This window comes from Haliaeetus albicilla, chromosome 13 (genome assembly GCF_947461875.1).
Source record: "Haliaeetus albicilla chromosome 13, bHalAlb1.1, whole genome shotgun sequence".
In the NCBI taxonomy this organism is placed as follows: Eukaryota; Metazoa; Chordata; class Aves; order Accipitriformes; family Accipitridae; genus Haliaeetus; species Haliaeetus albicilla.
The window spans coordinates 1,284,021-1,302,842 of record NC_091495.1 but is presented as its reverse complement, the minus strand read 5'-3'; the positions used below and the strand labels follow the sequence as shown (position 1 = coordinate 1,302,842).

At 55.6% G+C, this 18,822-nt stretch overlaps 1 protein-coding gene across 1 annotated transcript; it reads left to right on the top strand.

Annotated features, from left to right (window-relative positions):
- The first annotated feature begins 286 nt into the window (after positions 1 to 286).
- LOC104321314 (glycogen phosphorylase, brain form) lies at positions 287 to 18,620 on the top strand. Its single transcript, XM_069799840.1, has 20 exons — positions 287 to 631; positions 2,641 to 2,742; positions 4,635 to 4,713; positions 5,582 to 5,685; positions 7,145 to 7,276; positions 9,838 to 9,949; positions 11,036 to 11,118; positions 12,037 to 12,180; positions 12,523 to 12,615; positions 12,743 to 12,889; positions 13,012 to 13,175; positions 13,532 to 13,646; positions 14,385 to 14,486; positions 14,614 to 14,761; positions 15,324 to 15,382; positions 15,724 to 15,865; positions 16,216 to 16,423; positions 16,902 to 17,036; positions 17,170 to 17,236; positions 17,507 to 18,620. The coding sequence occupies exons 1-20, from the start codon at positions 389 to 391 to the stop codon at positions 17,657 to 17,659; spliced, it is 2,532 nt and encodes an 843-aa protein (XP_069655941.1). The 5' UTR covers positions 287 to 388; the 3' UTR covers positions 17,660 to 18,620.
- The last annotated feature ends 202 nt before the right edge of the window (positions 18,621 to 18,822 follow it).

Sequence of the window (18,822 nt, the reverse complement as noted above, 5' to 3'; positions counted from 1 at the left end):
TCCCAGCCCTCCACGCCATCCCAGCCCCAGATGCCATCCCTGTCCCCACAACCTCTCCCTCTCCCCACACACCATCTCAGCCCATCCCCATCCCCGTTCCCCAACACCCCCTTCCCCGTCCCCAGTCAGCCCGGCTTTCCACCAGCCCCCTCCGGCCGTTGTGACGACCGGAGCTCCATCGTTTCGGGGCCGGACCGGGGGCGGGCAGCTCCTTCCCCCTTCCTCGGGGGCCGGGCCGGGCGCCAGCCGGGCCGGGGCTCCGCCTCATCGCGGGCGGTAGAAGCGCAGGCGCGGCGGCCGCGGGCCCGGCTGCGGCAGAGCCGGAGCCGAAGAAGCCGGAGAAGCCGGAGCCGGAGGCGAAGCCGGAGGCGAAGCCGAAGCCGGCGGGATGGCCGCTCCGCTGAGCGACGGGGAACGGAGAAAGCAGATCAGTGTACGGGGGATCGCGGGGCTGGGGGACGTGGCGGAGGTGCGCAAGAGCTTCAACCGCCATCTCCATTTCACCCTCGTCAAGGACCGCAACGTCGCCACCCCCCGCGACTACTACTTCGCGCTTGCCCACACCGTGCGCGACCACCTGGTGGGACGCTGGATTCGCACCCAGCAGCATTACTACGAGAAGGACCCCAAGGTGAGCGAACCCCCGGGGATGGCGACGGAAGGGGCCCCCCTCGTCCCACGGGCATCCCCACGGCCGCATCTCGCCCTGGCCGCGTCCCCCGTGGGCATCGCCGCGGTCACGTACCTCGCGCGCGTCTCGCCGCGTCCCCGTGGGCCTCGCCGACGCCGTGTCCCTCGTTCGCCGTGGCCGTGACCCCCGCGAGCTTCTTTGCAGCCCTGTCCCGCTGAGCCTCGCTGCAGCCGTGTCCTCCCTCGGCCGTCCCCGCGACTGTGACCCCCCCCCCCCGTGCCTTGTCGCAGCCACGTCCCCCGTCATCCCGCCGCGAGCGTGTCCTCACGCGGGCCTTGCTGCTGCCAGCTCCTCCGCACGCTGCGCCGCGGCCAGGTCCTGCGCTCGCACCACGGCGGCGGCGGCCCCTCTGGGCGTCGTCACCTCCACGTCTCGGCACATGCCTCGGCACAGCCGGGACGTCCTGGCTTCGCTCCTGCAGAGCCCGCGGGCAGCTCGGCTTTGAGGCTGGAGAGGAGTTTCTTGCCTCCTGCAAACCAGACAAGCTTTCCCAGGTCACCAAACCCTGGCGAGTTGGTGGTTCCTGGGGGACCCGGCCTGCTCCCTTCTCTCCTCCCCACTCGTCAAGTCAGGACGGCGATGCTGGAGATATTGGGGACTGCGGGACATTATTCAGCCCTAATCCTTTTGAATTAAGACCCAATCCAGCACTTAACTGGAGAGCCCCGGAGGGCAGCTGTGTACTAGAAAAGGCACATACCTTCCCAGTCTGTAGGCAGCTGCCTCCCCGAGTCAGCTCTTTTCTTGGGGTTATGAATATTGCCTTGACACAAGAAACAAACTGCACTTTCACGCCGGTAAGGCTGCACATGCACTGGGAGTTACGCCGGTGCGTGGAGCTCTCCCTTTTATCCTTACTCACACAAATGCGCTCTGAGCCGTATTGCTGCACTAACAAGGGATTGTACAGATCCCATAAAAGCCAGGAGGAGCTTGGAGTGGGTTTGCTTACTGTCCCCTGCGCCTAGATTCTCACTAGAAACAATGTCCCTGCGGGAGGCTGAGCGGAGCACAGTATTTATGCAACTGTGCGATGGTTTCAGTCTTTCCGATGCGCCCCAAGGAACAGATGGACCCTCTCAGACTCCCAGCAGAGGTGACAGAACGGGTAATCCTGCTGCTTAGTGGGGAAGATCTCAGCTACAAAGGAAAGAGATTCCAGGGGAAGCACGCTTTAAAGTCAGGCTATTGCTCTGTTAAAAATTCCTGTCTATTTATAAAAATATCTATAGCAATAAATCTGAGCGAGGGCAAAAGTTTGCACAGCCTACTTCTCATCCTACAAACAGGCTTTCATTAGCATTCGTGGCACAGGCGCAGCTCCTCCGAAACTTGGAAGGTCACCACAGAGCAGCCCGTCTTGCACAGTTGTGCCGGGAACCCTGCCACCCGTGGGACAGTTTATTTGTTCAACGGGGTGAAACGTGCGTGTGAATCTCGGCGTGGGGAGAACAGGAGGACCTGTGTGATAGGAACACTGGAAAATCGCTAGCAGGAAAGGGGCCTGGCCCTGAGCCCGGCCGGCGTGCATGGGACGGGGGGCTCGCTCCGGCTTTCAGCAGGCTCTGGATCAGCTTCAGCTCAGCATGGGAAAACTTTAAAAACCAAGTGTAAGCATCACCTCAGCTGAGTTTGACGGTGTATAAATATCCCATTCAGCATCCTAGATAATTCTTGCCCTGGGTTAAATAGGGAAACACTTAACAAGCAACGAGATTTTTCTATAGAAGGCTGTTGGCAGGGAGACGTGCGGCGGAGGGTTGGCTCACATCCCGCGCGAGCTTCTGACAAACAAACTGCGGTGCGTGGTGTTCAGGAGCGGGCGCCAAGAGCCGGGTTGGGAAGACATCCCTACTCTGGAAAGCACTTGGGTCTGCTCCTAATTTTAAGTGACTTTGGTGAAAGCAAAGTGTTGTGCTGTGCGTAAGCGTCTTGCTTTGCCTCCCCAGCGCATTTACTACCTGTCCCTGGAGTTCTACATGGGCCGCACTCTGCAGAACACCATGGTGAACCTGGGCCTGCAGAACGCTTGCGACGAAGCCATTTACCAGGTGAAGTCTTGGGGGTACGGGGGCCGCCCTGAGGAACTGGCCAAAACTTTTCTATGCGGAGGGCTGGGTAGCTTTATTTCTCGGGGCTTCCTCCTAAGGATGTGTTATTTTGACTAGACACAAGGCTTGGCTCTCTGTTAGTGTTTTTCATCCCCTAGAGAAGACCGGGGGGGGACCCTCGGGTTCCTTGAGAGTTGGAGTACGGTTTTCTCAAACCACCCTTTTCCTGTAGTGGCTGGGAAAATCCAGAATAGTAGCCAGAAAGCAACACCCAGTATCCCAAAAGACTAGGGAGTCCCAGGCTGCAAATAGCTTTCCATTACTAGGAGAGATGACGGCTCATCATGGGAGATGTAGTCTAATAGGGGAGGCTGGGCCAGAAGGGGAAAATGGAGCGCCAGAACGCCAAATTACAGTTCATACATGCAGGTACACAAGGCACCGTGGCAGCACTGCCAGAGAAAAGTGAATCACCGGGAAGGAAGAAAGTGTGGAAATCGTTTTCTTGAATTAAAATGTCATTGGATGAGTTCAAACTGGAAAAAACACAGCTGAGTACCACCAAGGCAATCACAAATGCGAGGCCACGGTTACGTAGGCTTGCAGCCACCTCTGCAGCAGGACAGTGACTTTTTTGACAGAATATGAGGTTTTGGGCTTTCTCACCCAAAAGCTTTATTTCCCCCCATCCTCTTCCCTCCTGCCCCACTGGATTGATCCACATTACACTTTCTAGCAGAAGTTGGGCTCTGTCACTCTCTCAAAATGAGGTGCTATGATTGCTGATGAAACATCCTGGTGAGCGCTTTCCCTGCCCAGAGATGGGAAGGGATTTCCAGGGAGGGACCTGACATGTTTCCTCTCCAAGGTATGGTGCCTCGGAGCGCACGCTGTTTTTTTTCAGGGAGGATCCTCACATCCCTTTGCAAGGCATTTTCCACATACTGATTTGGCCTGATGTGCGAACAGAGGCTTCTCTCACTGTAGCCTCCGACATGTGGAGCTCGTCATGGCCGGTGGCCAGCTGGGATGGGAGGTCTCATATCCAGCATGGCTCTGTCACTGAGAGAATTCACCTCGGTTTTTGTGAACCCGTCACATTGTGCGTGAGGCTTTCCCGGCTTGTGGTTGCAGACTGCTGAAGCCGTGGGAGAGCGGTTTGGGGAGCAGCCGTGGTGTGAGCCTGACTCCCTGCTGTCCCCCCTGGCACTGAGGTGAGATACTGCTGCCTTCCGAGACGCAGCATCTCTTGACTCCTGGAGTAGTCCTTGCTGCTGGCATGCTTAGCCTTCATCTGGCAGCAGCCCCCGGGCCAGAGAAAAAATAGCCCGGGAGGTGCAGCAGAGGAGACAACCACTTCCAGCCATGGATTCCGGCCAAAGAGCTCAGCGGCAGGATGCGGGAAGGCATGGAGTGTAATGGTGAACACTGCAGTAACCAGCTGCCGGTGTGGTTGTGCCCTTCCTCAAGGACTGGGGGAGGGTGAGAGCAGAGCAGGGGGCACATGTAAGCCGGGCAGGACTCGGCGGTCCCGTGTGTGCCGACTTGGCCGTTCACCGTCCTGTCTCCAACGGCGAGTTTGGTGGAAGGGCCTCCTGGCATGAGGGGCTGCCAGGAGATGAGCGTATTGTTCGAGATCTCTAAGGAAGCCTAGTTCATGGGAAAACGACTTTTGATGATGGGCTAAATTGTTTTCCAATTAATTGGGCTGCCCGGGGACCAGAGGCTGGTAAGATGCTTTGTGGGGAGGGAGGGTGGGGGGATGCAGAGACCCCTGTGTGTTAAATTTCCCGTGGTGTGGGTTGTTTTTGGTGTTTGCCCTCCTTGGAGAGCAGCCCGAGGACATGGGCTTCAGGTGGTGACGTGTTCTGCTGTGGCTCTTTCCCCGATAGCTGGGTTTGGACTTGGAGGAGCTGGAAGAAATCGAAGAAGATGCTGGGCTGGGAAACGGAGGCCTGGGCCGTTTGGCAGGTAAGACAGGGAGAGGGGAGCCCCCTCCTCGTGCAGGGTGCACGGGGACCGAGGGTGGCCTGGCTGGAGGCTGTCATGCCCTCGCTGCCGGCGCTGCGTCAGAAAACATGCAGACCTCAGCCTGCATCCACCCCGCAGCCCTTCAGCAGCGTGGTACCCTCCTGCCTGCTCTTGGCTGGCCAGAAACGAGCCCCGTCCCCGGTGAGAGCATCCAGGAGATGTAGCTGTGTAGTCTGCAGCACAGCAGGCAGGGCTGCGGCTGAAAGAGGCTGTCTGGAGCCTTTTTCCTCACCTCCCTGTGAAATCTCTCACTTTTCAGAGGCACCCAAGCAGCTCTCATGTAGGCAGATTGTTGGCTGCTATTTTAGTCTGCCTGTCCCACAGGACTGCTGGAGATGAGAGCTCCCCAATGCAGAGGAAATGCTGGGGCTGGTCTTTGCCAGAGCTGCCACGGACTGAGGGCTGGAAGGGTTTGCTCCGAAAGCAATAATAGCAAAGTAGCTGGTGGAGCAGTGAGTTGGGGTCAGAAACCCTGCTTCACCAGGCAGGCAAGCTTAGAGCAAGGCGTGGGCACCTCGGGCAAGTTTAGAAGAGCTCTCACTGCAACAAGGCTGGATTTAGGTTTTTGGTGACCTGGCCTCGTCACCAACAACCTTGCAGTGTTCATCGTGGCTCGGCAGGACATCCGTGGGGTCCTGCCGCAGGCTGTCCCCTTCTGTCCCTTTTGCATGCAGATTTTCTCGAGTAGTAAATGTTTCCAGCGGCATTGGTTGTGGCAGTCCCTCACCCCCGTGCACATCATGCCGTAGCAGATGCAGCAAGTGAGGGGTGAGTTTCCTTGCAGCGTGACCACGCTCTGCTCTTCCAGCTTGCTTCTTGGACTCCATGGCCACTCTGGGGCTGGCGGCATACGGTTACGGCATCCGCTACGAGTTCGGTATCTTCAATCAGAAAATTGTCGACGGCTGGCAGGTACGTTGGCGAACTCAAGTCACCCTTTCTCCTTCTGTTTCGTGCCTGTGGACAAAGCCTGGCCACACAAATGGCACTGTGGTTCCTTGAGCTGTTCATAAACTGGGCGTTTGAGCCCATCACCTGGTGCCAAATGGGCTGTCGCTTCCCACTGCTTGTGCTGACCTTGGGATCTCTGATGGCCTGAGCAAAGAGGAGCGATGAGGGTGGTGGGGTGCCTGTGCCACAGGCGCTTACCGAGGGACACATGCAAGCTCATCCACACCAGTCACCAACCCGGCAAGCTGGTGTTGGAGCTGAGCCCACGGGGCATGGCTGGGACTGGAGTTTTCCTTGGCTGGGGCTCCGTGGCACAGCTGCAACAACCCGAGAGTCCCATCCAGCCCAGCAGTGAGTGGGCAAGGAGTCAGGCTAAGGATGGAGATGTAGCTAAACACCTCATGAAGGTGTCTGGTGGAGGATGAATTTGACTATGATGGAAGAGGAGCAAGTGCCTGGGGTGCCGCTGCTCCTGTGGGTTCCCTGGGAGACTGGCAGCGGGGGCTTAAACAGGGACTCTCCTCTAGCATTAGTGATCATAATATTTTGCAAGTGAAAATAGGCTAAAAAAACTGCCCCAGCTGGCAGTTTTCCCTAGTGTATGTCTGGAAATGGTTTCCATTAGGAGATTTGCCTTGCTTCTAAACATAAAGGACCTTTTTTCCCCGTAAAATAGCTCTCCATAAGTCAGGGAGGGTGAGAGGTTTGAGGGTTGTTTTTTTCCTCCTTCCCCACAAAGAAGCTGCAATGCTAGGCCCTATAAATGGTGAAAACAGGGACAAAAGCATCCACTGTAATTGGCTTAATGTTACTTAAAAAAGAACAGGGGTGGTGGCGATGCTGGGTTGTGGCTTAGACCTGCCCCCCACCTGGCAGAGAAATGCCGGCAGGCACAGAGCATCTCTCCAAGTGCCTCAGGCCCTCTGGTTTCTGGTCCACATCAGCCATGGTGGCTCTGCTGAATTCACTTCACTCCCATTTGTGCTGTTATGAGCAGGGAGGAGAAATCCTCTCTGGCAGAGGGCAGAGCAGTTAGCAAGACCTGGGTTACAGGGGGTGGTTTGTGGCCAGGAACAGCACCGATGGCCTTCTAGGGAACCCCATCCCACATATTCCCACTATCACGGTCAATCTGGATGTAAAAGCCTCGAGACAGACTGAGTGCAGCAATCTGTGCTGTTTGGGTGGTTTAAACCTGTACAGCTCTGCAAAGCCCATAGAGCCTGATTTATTTATGCCAGCTGGGATGTAGTCATCCATGTTTCAAAAAGCACAGCTGTCCTCTAGAGGCCTCTGCATATCCATTTTTAAAGCCAGCTTACTAAAGCTTTGTTTTTAAACTGGCCTCCCTTCGGAGAGCCTAGTTTAGCCTTCACTTGGAGACACAAGCCATCACTTGAACCTTGTTTGCTTCTTGCAGGTGGAGGAGGCCGATGACTGGCTACGCTACGGCAATCCCTGGGAGAAAGCTCGCCCAGAGTACATGCTCCCTGTGCACTTCTACGGCCGCGTGGATCACACTCCTGAGGGTGTGAAGTGGATCGACACTCAGGTACCGACGTCTTCCTCGGTGCTGGGCTGGGGGAGTAGGGGCCAGGGTAGCGTGGAGGGGGGAGAATCTGTCCCTGGGCTGCCTGAGGTGGTCAGACCTTGCTTCTCTCCCAGTCTGGCAAAACTCTCTGCTACCCTTGCAATTACAAAGGTGACTTTGTGGCTACAGCTGCAGCACGATTTGAGGAAGAAGAAGGATGATATTCAGTCATAGGTGTAACTGCAGGTCAGTTGGAGCCTCCTCCTCTACCGGTCTCCAGGGTGAAGCATGGATTTATGTCGGAGGAGGACTGTATCCCTGGCAGCTGTGCTAGCCTCCTTCCACACTGCTCCTGGCTACCACTCGCTCAAACCCAGTGGTTTTGCAGGTGGTTCTGGCACTGCTGCTGTGGGTGGAGATTCATCTCGTGGGGTGGCCATGGAGCAATTCCGTGGGTGTTTAACTCCTGTAATCAGAGCAAGTTCCTCTTTCCCAGGCTCGCCTGATGGGTAGAGTGCTGTCAGGGAAGGCTGGAGGCATGGTTTCAAGTCTCCGGTCTGCCTGGAGGCCTTGTTTTGTGGCATTGTGGAGAGCAAACGCTTCTTCAGCCTCCCACAGTTGGGGAGGGAACGCTGTGCTTCGGGAGCATGTGCCTGCTCAGAGCACAGGCTGCTGTGTCGTAAATGCATTCCAGTCTTACCGCTGAGGAAGGCAAGCTTTAAAGAGGCACAGATTTATTAAGAGGATTGAAGATGTTTCAGCCTCTCCTGTCTAAGCAGTGCCCGGGATGGAGGAAGGACTATGAATTTCTCTGGGATTCAGGGACATGACCTAGCCTTGTTCCCATAATGTTCAAGGGTCTCTCACCCTGACGAGCCAGCTCTACCCATCCGAGGAGTGCACAGTCATAAAGCCCAGCCTTTCTCTTCAGCGCCAAGAGCTGAAGCTCTGTTGCAGATCTGCCTGGGCCTGCTCAGAGAAACAAACCAGGTCCTTTTCCAGCGTCCCTGGTTGTCAAAGGCTGTACAGTGACATAGGCCGTTCCCAGGACACAGACAGTGCAGGGGTTCAACACCACAGCCTCGTGAACAGCATGGAGGCACCATGCCAGAGCTCTCTGGGGAAGCAGATATCCGCTTGGGGACCGAGTGCCGTTGCCTTTCGATGTGCTCCTCTTCTGACCCCGGCGGTAGTCTGGGGTTTCAGGGATCCCAAGCAGTGCAGTGGAAACGCTGCTTCCTACAAGGAGGTGAATTTTCAGATAGTGCCAATTAGGGAACAAGTTGGAAAGGCTCAAAAAAAAAAGCCAAAGACACAGTCTCCAAATATAGCATCACTCTGTTCATGTGATGTGTGCCCCAGTCGCGTGGCTCAGGCAGGGCAGGCTTTCTGCCTGCTTCCATGTTCGGAGCTGGTAATAGCAGCTTTGAGAGCCTGAGCTCTTGCTGATTCTCCCCAGAGGGGAGGTGTTGCTGACGCCAGCACCAAGAGGCTGTTCAGGGCCAACAAGCCGATCTGCCTGGGTTTTCCCTGCCCTGTGAGCACAGCTCCTTCAGTTCTCTGCTGCCTCTCACATCTTTGTTTGGGGACAGCCTCTGGCTGCCGGACTGTCGTGCCAGTACACACCGACTTGTTCAGGAGGGTGCTGGCTCTTTTTTGCCAGTGTCAGAGAGGCAGCCCAGGCTCTGTGCTGCAGGATCAGGGCATTGCTCTGCAAGCACCGTTCGGCTCTGCTGGCATCAGCCCTCAGTGTCTTTGTTCCAGGCTGAGGTCAGGGTGCCTTGCCTTGCTGCTCAGCAGGTCTGGAGGCATGCAGGTGTTGGCACAACAGTGAGCTGGAGCGCAGAAGCTTGGAAGCATACCCATGCCTTGCCTGGCTAGTGTAATCCGAACTGGGAGTCCCGGTGTTACTCCCTGTAGTCACGTGTGAAGCATCCTGATGCTTAAGCATCATCCGTAGACTGCACTAATAGTTTCACACTCGTGTTCAGTTTGGATGCTGGAGATCACAGTGGATTTACCCAGGCAGGTTCAACAAACCTTGACTGTTGGGTGAATTGCTGTGGGAATGGTGCTGCGGTGGTAGGGTTTGGTGCTGGCAGGCTGCGGAAGGCTAACGGGCAGGATTCAGGCTGCGGAGTTTATCCCAGATGGAAACACAAAGGTTGTCCCAGCTGCCCTGGCCCCAGCCCAGCACAGACAGAATCGCAGTGGCCAGCTGAGGATTCTTGCCGTGCTCTGGTGAATAACTAATAGGCACACCAGTTGGTATAGGAAGGTCAGCAAGTTGTTTGCAACTCTCTTTTACATTTCATTGATGGGCTTGTAACTCCCAGTTCGTCAGTAAAGCTCCAAACAGCTCTGCTTCTCCTATGAACACTTTGCCAGTGGGTGCTGGCAGTGCCTGTGATAGCAGGGAATTCTGTGAAGCTCAGCAGGTGTGTTTTAGTAAGATGAGATTCTTGCCACAGCCAGGAGTTGTCTGTGTCCTCTGGATTCTTCCTGCAGACGTTTCAGCCGCTTTCCCACCTTCTCTAAGGCCATCGTGCTGCTAATCAGAGGGGAATACTGTCCTTTTGCAGGTTGTCCTTGCTATGCCTTACGACACGCCAGTGCCAGGATACAAGAACAACACTGTAAACACCATGAGGCTGTGGTCTGCAAAAGCACCCAATGACTTCAACCTCCAAGAGTGTAAGTGCTATCCCTCCGCTGCCTCTCTTCTGGCCAGGCTGGGACATGGTTGTTCCTGTGTGCATAGCACCTGGCACAGCACTCCCCACCTGGTCTGCTTTATCCATATCTCCTGGCTACCTCCAAACACAGCGCTGTGTGCGCATCCATGGATCAGACTCCCTCCAACCGCTTCCAGAGCCCTCAAGCACCAGGACACCCATCCGTCCTCCTTCCATACCCATCACGCTTCTCATGCTCTCAAAACCTGCCCTGTACCTTCCCCAAGTGATAGACCACCTGCCACTGTGTTCCCCACATCACCAAATGAGCTGCAAACCCACGCTTGCCGTGGAGGGTCGTTTCTGTGCAGCATCATCCCTTAGCGCTGAAGGAGAAGAGCAGCACAGCCCACCTTACTGTTGGTTTCCTTTGGGTCTACATGTGACCTCTCTGCTGCGTTTTTCCAGGCTCCAATCGTAGTGCTGAAGAAGAGCAGATACACGGCAACTAACATACCAAATGTCAGTGAGGGGCTGTTACAGAAGGGGAAGGTTTTAGACTAGACTGCTTTGATTTATTCTTCCATTCTGGCAAGTGCAGAGATGTGTGTGTCAAAGCAGCCCTGCCAGGAGAACTTGTGTGGGACAAGGGGTGATGGCTCTCAAGTCCTCATAATTGTGCACTGGCAGCTGCGAGCTGGGTTTCAGGAGAGCCTTTTGTACCCTTTAGGAGTTGAGCGTGATTGTGGTCTTTGTGCTTCTTTGCCCTGCCCCATTTCTCCTTCATCCTTAAGCAAGATGGCTGGTCACTCGCTTCCTTTTTTTTGCCTTCTCTGGCTGCCGTCTGTCTTCAGTTTCTGTCTGTCCTTCCTGATACGCGTGCCTTGAGAAACTGCATGGAGATGTGCCTTTCTCTTATCCCATCTCCTCCTGTCTCTCTGGTGCCTTTCACACATGTACATTCCCATTCATATTTCATTAATACCAGCCTGAATGTTCCTGTTACAAATTGCTCTATGAGAAAAGAAGGAAAAGTGCAGTATCAGGGACCTACCTGAACCTCTACAGCTGCTGCAGTGCTGTGTGTATTTCTCTCTTGCTGCAGTCAACGTGGGTGACTACATTGAGGCGGTGTTGGACAGAAACCTGGCAGAAAACATATCCAGAGTCCTGTACCCAAATGACAATGTGAGTGACTCTCTTGCCTCTCTTGCCTGCTGCTCTGGATCATCCTCCCTGTAGTTGTATTGCCTTGTTTGCAAGCACTGGAAGGTCATGGCCACCTGATATTTATTGTTCTGGTTTAAGGATTTTTAATACAATAGGTTGGCCCCGTAATTCTCAGTGAACAGACACAGCTCTGCTGGCTCCAGAGGGTCTCTGCTGGCTGATGGCAGCTGAGTCTGGCCTATATTGTGTAGCTGCTCTGTCCCTTGCTGCAAGGAGGGGAAGACATATTACTCCTTCAAATTCAAGGCAATTTACATGGCTTACCCTTTGCAAAAGTAAGTTGTCATTTCAGAGGCGGCCATGAGGGGGGGACTCGTTTCCATCCCCAGTTCAAGGGATTTCTCGCTGCAGGGACTGTCCCAGGCCATGCACTCACTGGGCACTGGATCCAGAAGGGAAGAGCCCTCGCTATCTAGTCATGGGTTAGGATCTGTGCTGGAAAAGCTCATCTCCTGCACTTTACCTGCACCCTCTCATTGCTGCTGGCTTTTAAAAAATAGTGTGAAGTGTAGTGTGCCTGGGAGGCAGCTGGTATGTCCAGAGACACGGGCTCCTGGCTATTGCAGGGAGTCCAAAATCCAAGGGTCTTGCAGTGAGGGAGGGAGCTGTGCTTGCTCTGTAGGACTAGCATGGATGTGGCAGGTTCTGGTGCTCTCTGGAGGCAGCTGTTTGGGATGCCGAGCCCCTTGTCAGTCCCTACAGCTGCTGCCCCATCAGAGGCAATGTGAGAAACATCCACATTTGCCCTGATGAGGTGCTGAACCTGTGAGGCCTGTTGGGAAGCCCATCAGAGTGGGTAGGAGCATCTCCAGGGGTTCGGCTGCCAACTGGGGATGGCAACTGCAGCACTGATGGCTGTGGTCCCCCCACTTGCAGTTCTTTGAAGGCAAGGAGCTGCGACTGAAACAGGAGTACTTCGTGGTGGCTGCTACCCTCCAAGACATCATCCGCCGTTTTAAGTCCTCCAAATTTGGCTGTCGAGACCCTGTGAGAACATGCTTTGAAACCTTCCCAGATAAGGTGAGTTTGTGGGCAGAGAGGGTCCGGGGGTGTTTTAGCTAGACCTGCCTATCATGAGGGAGAGCAGGATGCTCAGGACCAAGTGGGGGCATGTATACAAAGACCCTGGCAGTTTGGGTTGGAAAACAGGTGATCTCTGGGCTGTTTTCCCAGGGGAAAATTTGCAATTTGGAGCAAAACTTGCAAAGGTTGAATAGCTCCGTTCCTGGGAGATCGCTCTGTTTCTGGGGTGTGTGCCATGAGAAGAGGCTTGGGCATGACCCTCACCCCAACCCCACGCGTGCAGGACACTGTCACAGTCCTATCCCTGCCAGATCTGAGCCCAGCGAGTCTCTGTTGCAGGTGGCTATTCAGCTAAATGACACCCACCCTGCCCTGTCCATCCCAGAGCTTATGCGGATCCTGGTGGATGTGGAGAAAGTGGATTGGGACAAGGTAAGCAGAGCTAGGAGGTCCGTGCCAAAAGTTGCAGTGGAAAGAGCTGCTGTCCTGTCCTCATACGGAGTCTCCTTTCCCCGCCTGGCCTGGGCACGCATGCATTAACCTGCTGTCCGTAACGCAGGCCTGGGAGATCACGAAACAGACCTGCGCCTACACCAACCACACCGTGCTGCCTGAAGCCCTGGAGCGCTGGCCGGTCTCCATGTTTGAAAAGCTGCTGCCACGTCACCTAGAGATCATTTACGCCCTCAACCAGATGCATCTGGATGTAAGGGACTGGGCCGGTCACAGGCTGTGGGAACGCTGGGGGTCTTCATCTGGTCGCTTTTAGGATGGGAATGTTCCTAGGTCCTATGGCTGGGTTGCTAATGTCCCTTTTTGTGCCTGCAGCGGGTGGCAGCTCTCTACCCAGGGGACATTGACCGTCTCCGGAGGATGTCGGTGATCGAGGAAGGAGACTGCAAACGTATTAACATGGCTCATCTCTGTGTGATTGGCTCCCACGCGGTCAATGGCGTGGCCCGCATCCACTCTGACATTGTGAAGAACTCGGTGTGAGTTGGGGGACACCCAAGGCACGCTCCCTCTTCACTTACTGGGCTTTGCCTGCAAGCATGGGGGGGCTAACTGGAGCCATCAGGTGTCGAGGTCTGCTTTGGTTGCCCTGCTGGGCATGGCAGGTTGGGGAGACTGTCTTATTTGCCTGTGTGCAAGGTCTAACTCACGTCCCTTTGGAGCTGGTGAAACCCTCGGCGTTATGGCCGAGGAAGGGGGTGAGAACTGGCATAGAGAGTTCACCCTTGTTCCAGGAAGATCCGCAGTGACTGCCCCGAGTCAGGAGCACGTGCGGTGGGGGCCCAGCTGAAGCTCTGGGTGGTGGTGGGTGGTTCAGATCTCTCTGGTGTTCCAGGTTCAAGGATTTCTATGAGCTGGAGCCGGAGAAGTTTCAGAACAAGACAAACGGGATCACACCGAGGCGCTGGCTCCTGCTGTGCAACCCAGGGCTGGCTGATGTTATTGCTGAGGTGAGCCGCAAGCTGTCCCGAAGTGAGGGGCTGAGCGTGATCCGTTTGCTTCTGATCACCTCTTCGTGTGCTCTGATCAGAGCTGGGGCTCACGTCTGGTGGGTGAGAGTGAGGACAGCCTGGAAGCACGCCTGTTGCACGTGTAGGTGTGAGACTGGCTGGGCTTTAAAGTCGGTGATGAAGAGTTGGCCAAAAACGTTGCAGAAATTTGGATCTGGTTCCCTGCCCTCGCAGTGGCTATACACAACCTGGCAGGCAGTACCGTGGTGTGTGAAATGGGGTGTCTGCAAAAGCATTCAGCTTCACGGGCACAAAGGAACTCCAGCCCCAGTTCTATCTCCGGTGTTTACCAGGCTCTTTAGCACAGGGTTTTTTGCTTCACACTGTGACATGATAGCTGAATAACGTCCTGCAATTCAATGTATCTTTGTGTCCTGCCCATCAGTTTCTCCAGGTGCCAGGAGGCCCTGGTACATGTGCACACATCCTCCCTCTAAAGCTCCTTGAGGGAGGGGGACTTGTTTGGGTTTTTGCAAGTGCCCTGTTTCCCCTGTACCTTTGGGCTCCCTGACGATACGGAGAAGTAAGCTCGCTATAAGAAACTGTGCCCCTTTTCCCAGCCAGAGTGCCTCTTCCAATTCCCAACGGGACTGTGGCACCTCTGTTGGGAAAGTGCAGGTGTGGATTGGGTGAGGTGTCTCACGGGTGGGACATCCCTCTCTTGGCTTGTTCTTTTAGAAAATCGGGGAAGGTTTTATCACAGATCTGAGCCAGCTGAAGAAGCTACTGGATTTCATCAATAATGAGACTTTTATCAGGGATGTGGCGAAAGTCAAACAGGTAATGTGCACTGGAGGCGGGGTGGGAGGAAGGCACCATGCTCCCAGGAACATCCCAGCAGCAAACACTCACTTCTGACAGAAGGCCTGGGAACCCATGCCTGTTCCTCATCAGATTTTCTTGCCAGGAAAACAAACTGAAGTTTGCAGCCTACTTGGAGGAGCAGTACAAGGTCAAGATCAACCCTTCGTCCATGTTCGATGTTCAGGTCAAGCGAATCCATGAGTACAAGCGGCAACTGCTGAACTGCCTGCATGCTATCACTCTATACAACCGTAAGTCCTGCCTGGGCTGGTGGACAAGGGGTGTCCCCCCAGGCACTCGCTGCCAGGGTTCCCATGTAAAAGTATGCCAGTTAGTGGCCAAGGACTCCTGAGCCTAGCTCTGCCCTCCTCTCATGAAGGGCTTCTCTCCAGGAGGGAAGACAGAGTGGCTGAAGGGCCGTACAGAGCTCTGAGGAAAAGCTCACAGCCCACGTCTCCAGCCCACCTGGGTCCCAGGGCCCAGGTAACCCCCACACCTGTACTGCAGGTGTTAGGACTGACCTGGTGCAAGTTGAACCCCCACTCCCCGGCATATGCTTTGGGCCCCTGCCCATTCCCAAAGGGAGGCAAATCATTGGAGCTCTGCATCATGCTGGCTTGAGTCATTGCCTGAGGACTCTGCAGCCCATTTTTGCCCAGCACAGCTCTGGTGGATGTCTCATTGAGCTTTGGGGTCCTGCAAGTTTGTTGGGTCCACGTGACATGGGCTGGGATCCCAGCCCACCTCTGATGAACGGAATTAACTCTGTCCAGTTTATCTTCACTTTGGTTGTGTTATGCCCTGCTCTTTCAGGCATCAGACGCGATCCATCCAAATCCTTTGTGCCCAGGACTATTATGATCGGAGGAAAGGTAATGTGCATCCCAGACTCGGTGCATGCATGGCTCAGTGGGGATGTGGGGAAGGTGCTGTCCCCTTTCTGTGGCTTTGCTGGGCCCGCTGTAGGTTAGCCAGCATGTATCTGCTGGTGGGCTCTTCAGGAAACACCTTTATGGACTAATCAGATTGAACGAGGCCCCATCACTCTTTGCTTGTGGCTCAGGACTTCACCTCCCACTAGGGTGCTTTTGCTGATCCATGTGAACAGCAGAGGTGAGGCCCAGATTCTCCCCGTGGTGAGGACCCGCACTGGCACCTCTCATGCTCTCCCTTCCTTAAAAGCCTTCACTATTTCTGGGCTGCTCTTTTTCAGGCGGCCCCTGGCTACCACATGGCCAAGATGATCATCAAACTCATCACATCCATCGGTGAGGTCATCAACAACGATCCCTATGTGGGGGACAGGCTCAAGGTCATCTTCCTGGAGAACTACCGGGTATCCTTGGCCGAGAAGGGTACGTCTGGTCTTGTATAAGCACACGTCAGGAGCTGGGCACATCCCAGCTGAGCCCAGAAACTGGCTGGCCTGAGAAGCTGTCATGGCAGGTCACCTGGCTCTCCCTTAGGAAGGACCTGAGGGCTCCACACAGGGTGGGAAGCCAGCTTCATGCAGGAGTGATAGCAACGGCATGGGGTCATGGCAGGGCTAAGCCTGGCTCTGGCCCCAGAGCCATGCTGTTTGGGCTGAGGTAGAGGTCAGCAGGCCACTAGCAGATGTCCCGGGCTTGTTTTGGTGTCCTGGACCCAGGTCATGGGCACCTGCAGCGTGCCAAGGATTAACTCCTACCTCTCTTGCACCCGACAGTGATCCCAGCAGCGGATCTCTCCCAGCAGATCTCCACAGCTGGCACAGAGGCCTCGGGTACCGGCAACATGAAGTTCATGGTGAACGGGGCCCTCACCATTGGTACCATGGATGGGGCCAATGTGGAGATGGCGGAGGAGGCAGGCGAAGAAAACCTCTTCATCTTTGGCATGCGGGTGGAGGACGTGGAGGCCCTGGATCGCCAAGGGTTGGTGCTGGGGAGAGCCCCATACGTGCCAGGGCTTGTCAGATGGGGATACAGGTCCCAGCTCTAGCGGGGAGAGAGATGTAATCTCTGGGAGGGACACTCTCCTCCCTGGGCAGTTCTGGAGCAGGAAAAAGCAGGGGGCTGGAGGCAGCCTTCACCCTGGGCTGGTCAGTGCATGGTCCATCAAGGACGCAGCTCACCCTGAGCACAACGGCCGAGAACAGGACGGGAGCCTGGGCACAAAGTGATTCAGGCACCGCGACAAGTCTCGGAGCCGCTAGCAGGGTGCTCTGATGGACACAGCCCCAGGAAAAAGGCCCCTCAGGAGCCATAAAACATCCTTGCCAGGAGCCAGCACCCTTGCCTGCCCTCCCTGCCCCAGACGTGTCAGGTCCTGCGCTCTGGGTGCTGGGCCCCAGTGGGTGCTGGGCCCCAGGGGAGAGCATCAGGCCCTACAGCCCGTCTCTGCTGGGCGCAGGTATAACGCACGGGAGTACTACGAGCGTCTGCCAGACCTGCGACAGGCTGTCGACCAGATCAGCAGCGGGTTTTTCTCCCCTCGAGACCCCGGTTGCTTCAGGGATGTTGTGAATATGCTCATGCACCACGACAGGTAAGTCCTGGCAAGCATCACCTTTGGTGGGCTGCTCTCAGCCTGCCCGCGACCCTTTCCCAGCCGGCCCTATCCTGCCAGGCTGGGACCCTACAGCAAGCAAACCCTAACCTTACTCTGCTTTGGGTTTCAGGTTCAAGGTGTTTGCTGACTACGAGGCTTACATTAAATGCCAAGGTCAAGTGGACCAGCTGTTCATGGTAAGAGCTGCCCGCTACCGAGGGGGAGGGACAGGGTCTTCGGCCACGGTGGTGCAGTGGGAAGACATGGGAGAAGCCGAGTGTGCTCCCGTGGAGTCCTTCTTACAGATACCACGTGGCTTGGGCACGGGGTCAGGGCGACGCAGGTTTTGCCGCTTCGGCAGCCCCACGCCGCAGCATTTAAACCAGCCAAGTGTGCTCTGCAAGGCTGCAAGCTGGGACAGAGCCAGGTGAGGGACTGACTGCTGATATTGCCTCTCCTCTTCCCAGGACCCCCGGGAGTGGACTAAGAAAGTCATCAGGAACATTGCATGCTCGGGCAAGTTCTCCAGTGATAGGACCATCACAGAGTATGCCCGGGAGATCTGGGGTGTGGAGCCATCTGCCACAAAAATCCCCCCACCCAACCTCCCCCGGGATTGATGCAAGCACAGAGGGAAGGAAGGAGGGATGCGCTCCCAGCCCAGGAGGCCTCACCTGAATTTCACCACCAGTCTCAGATGGGCTCAGCTCTGCAGAAACAAGGCTTTTCCCTCAGCGGGGTAGAAGGATGCTCTGAGGAAGAGCCCTGACTGAGGAAGAGGAGCTGGGGGAGAGGAGAAAGGACCCCGTTTGTACCCATGTATCCAGCCTGCATGTGCTGCATAGTGCTTTTAGTGAGATGACCACAGAGAAGTCTTCCACAGCTGTGCTCCATGCTTAACAAGGGCTTTCCAACTAAATCCTCCCCTCTCCCCCTGCATGCAGCCTGGCCTGGCCTCCTTGACCCTGCCCCACAAGCAGGTTTAGCCAAAACAGAGCGTGTCTTGCATCCTCCTCCAGTGGGTCTGCCAGCCCCAAAGCTAGGGGAGGGAGAGGCCACTGCCTGCCCCTCCAGTTACCCCCTTCCCAAATAACACCCAGAGAAGGTGGGACTGGCTGTTAAAGCAGCTGGCACCCTGCTGGCACCAATGTCAAATGCCGTGTGCCCCAAGGAGAAGGAGAGAGGGCCTGGGATCAGCGACTTCCTTGCCACAGAGCTTGCCGTAGCCTCCTCCCGCACCTCTTTACTTAACTAAAAGCCCAGTAACCAAGTCACTCCAGGGATTTTTAGCCTCCGTGTCTGCATAGAGAGGGTTGTACCTGCCACTGCCAGCTGGGTGGCTGACCCTGCTGGGCCCACAGGCAGTCTCCTGGCTCTCCAGGCACAGCTGTATGCTGGGTGCTACCCAGGCCATGAACACGTATAGCATCTCTTGCATCTCTTCGCAGCTGGGTCACGCTGCTCCATGTGTCTCTCCTGGCGCTGGGGTCAGAGTTTAACACCTGTAGTGCTGTGTAGTGCACCAGTACTCCCTTGTGTGACACCAACTCATTAAAACAACCAGAACACCTGCTGGGTTGACTTGGGGCTGACTTGTGACTTACTCCATGCCTGTGGGTTCAGGTTGCAACAAGTTCAGGCCATGATGCTTGAAGCCATGCTGGTGTTCCCCAGCTGTGGCTTCATGGGAGGGTCCCCTGCAGCTGGCATGATGCTGGGGTGCTGGCACCACCATGGGGGAGACATGCCGCCAGCAGAAAGGTCAGTCTTGCCAGCACAGAGA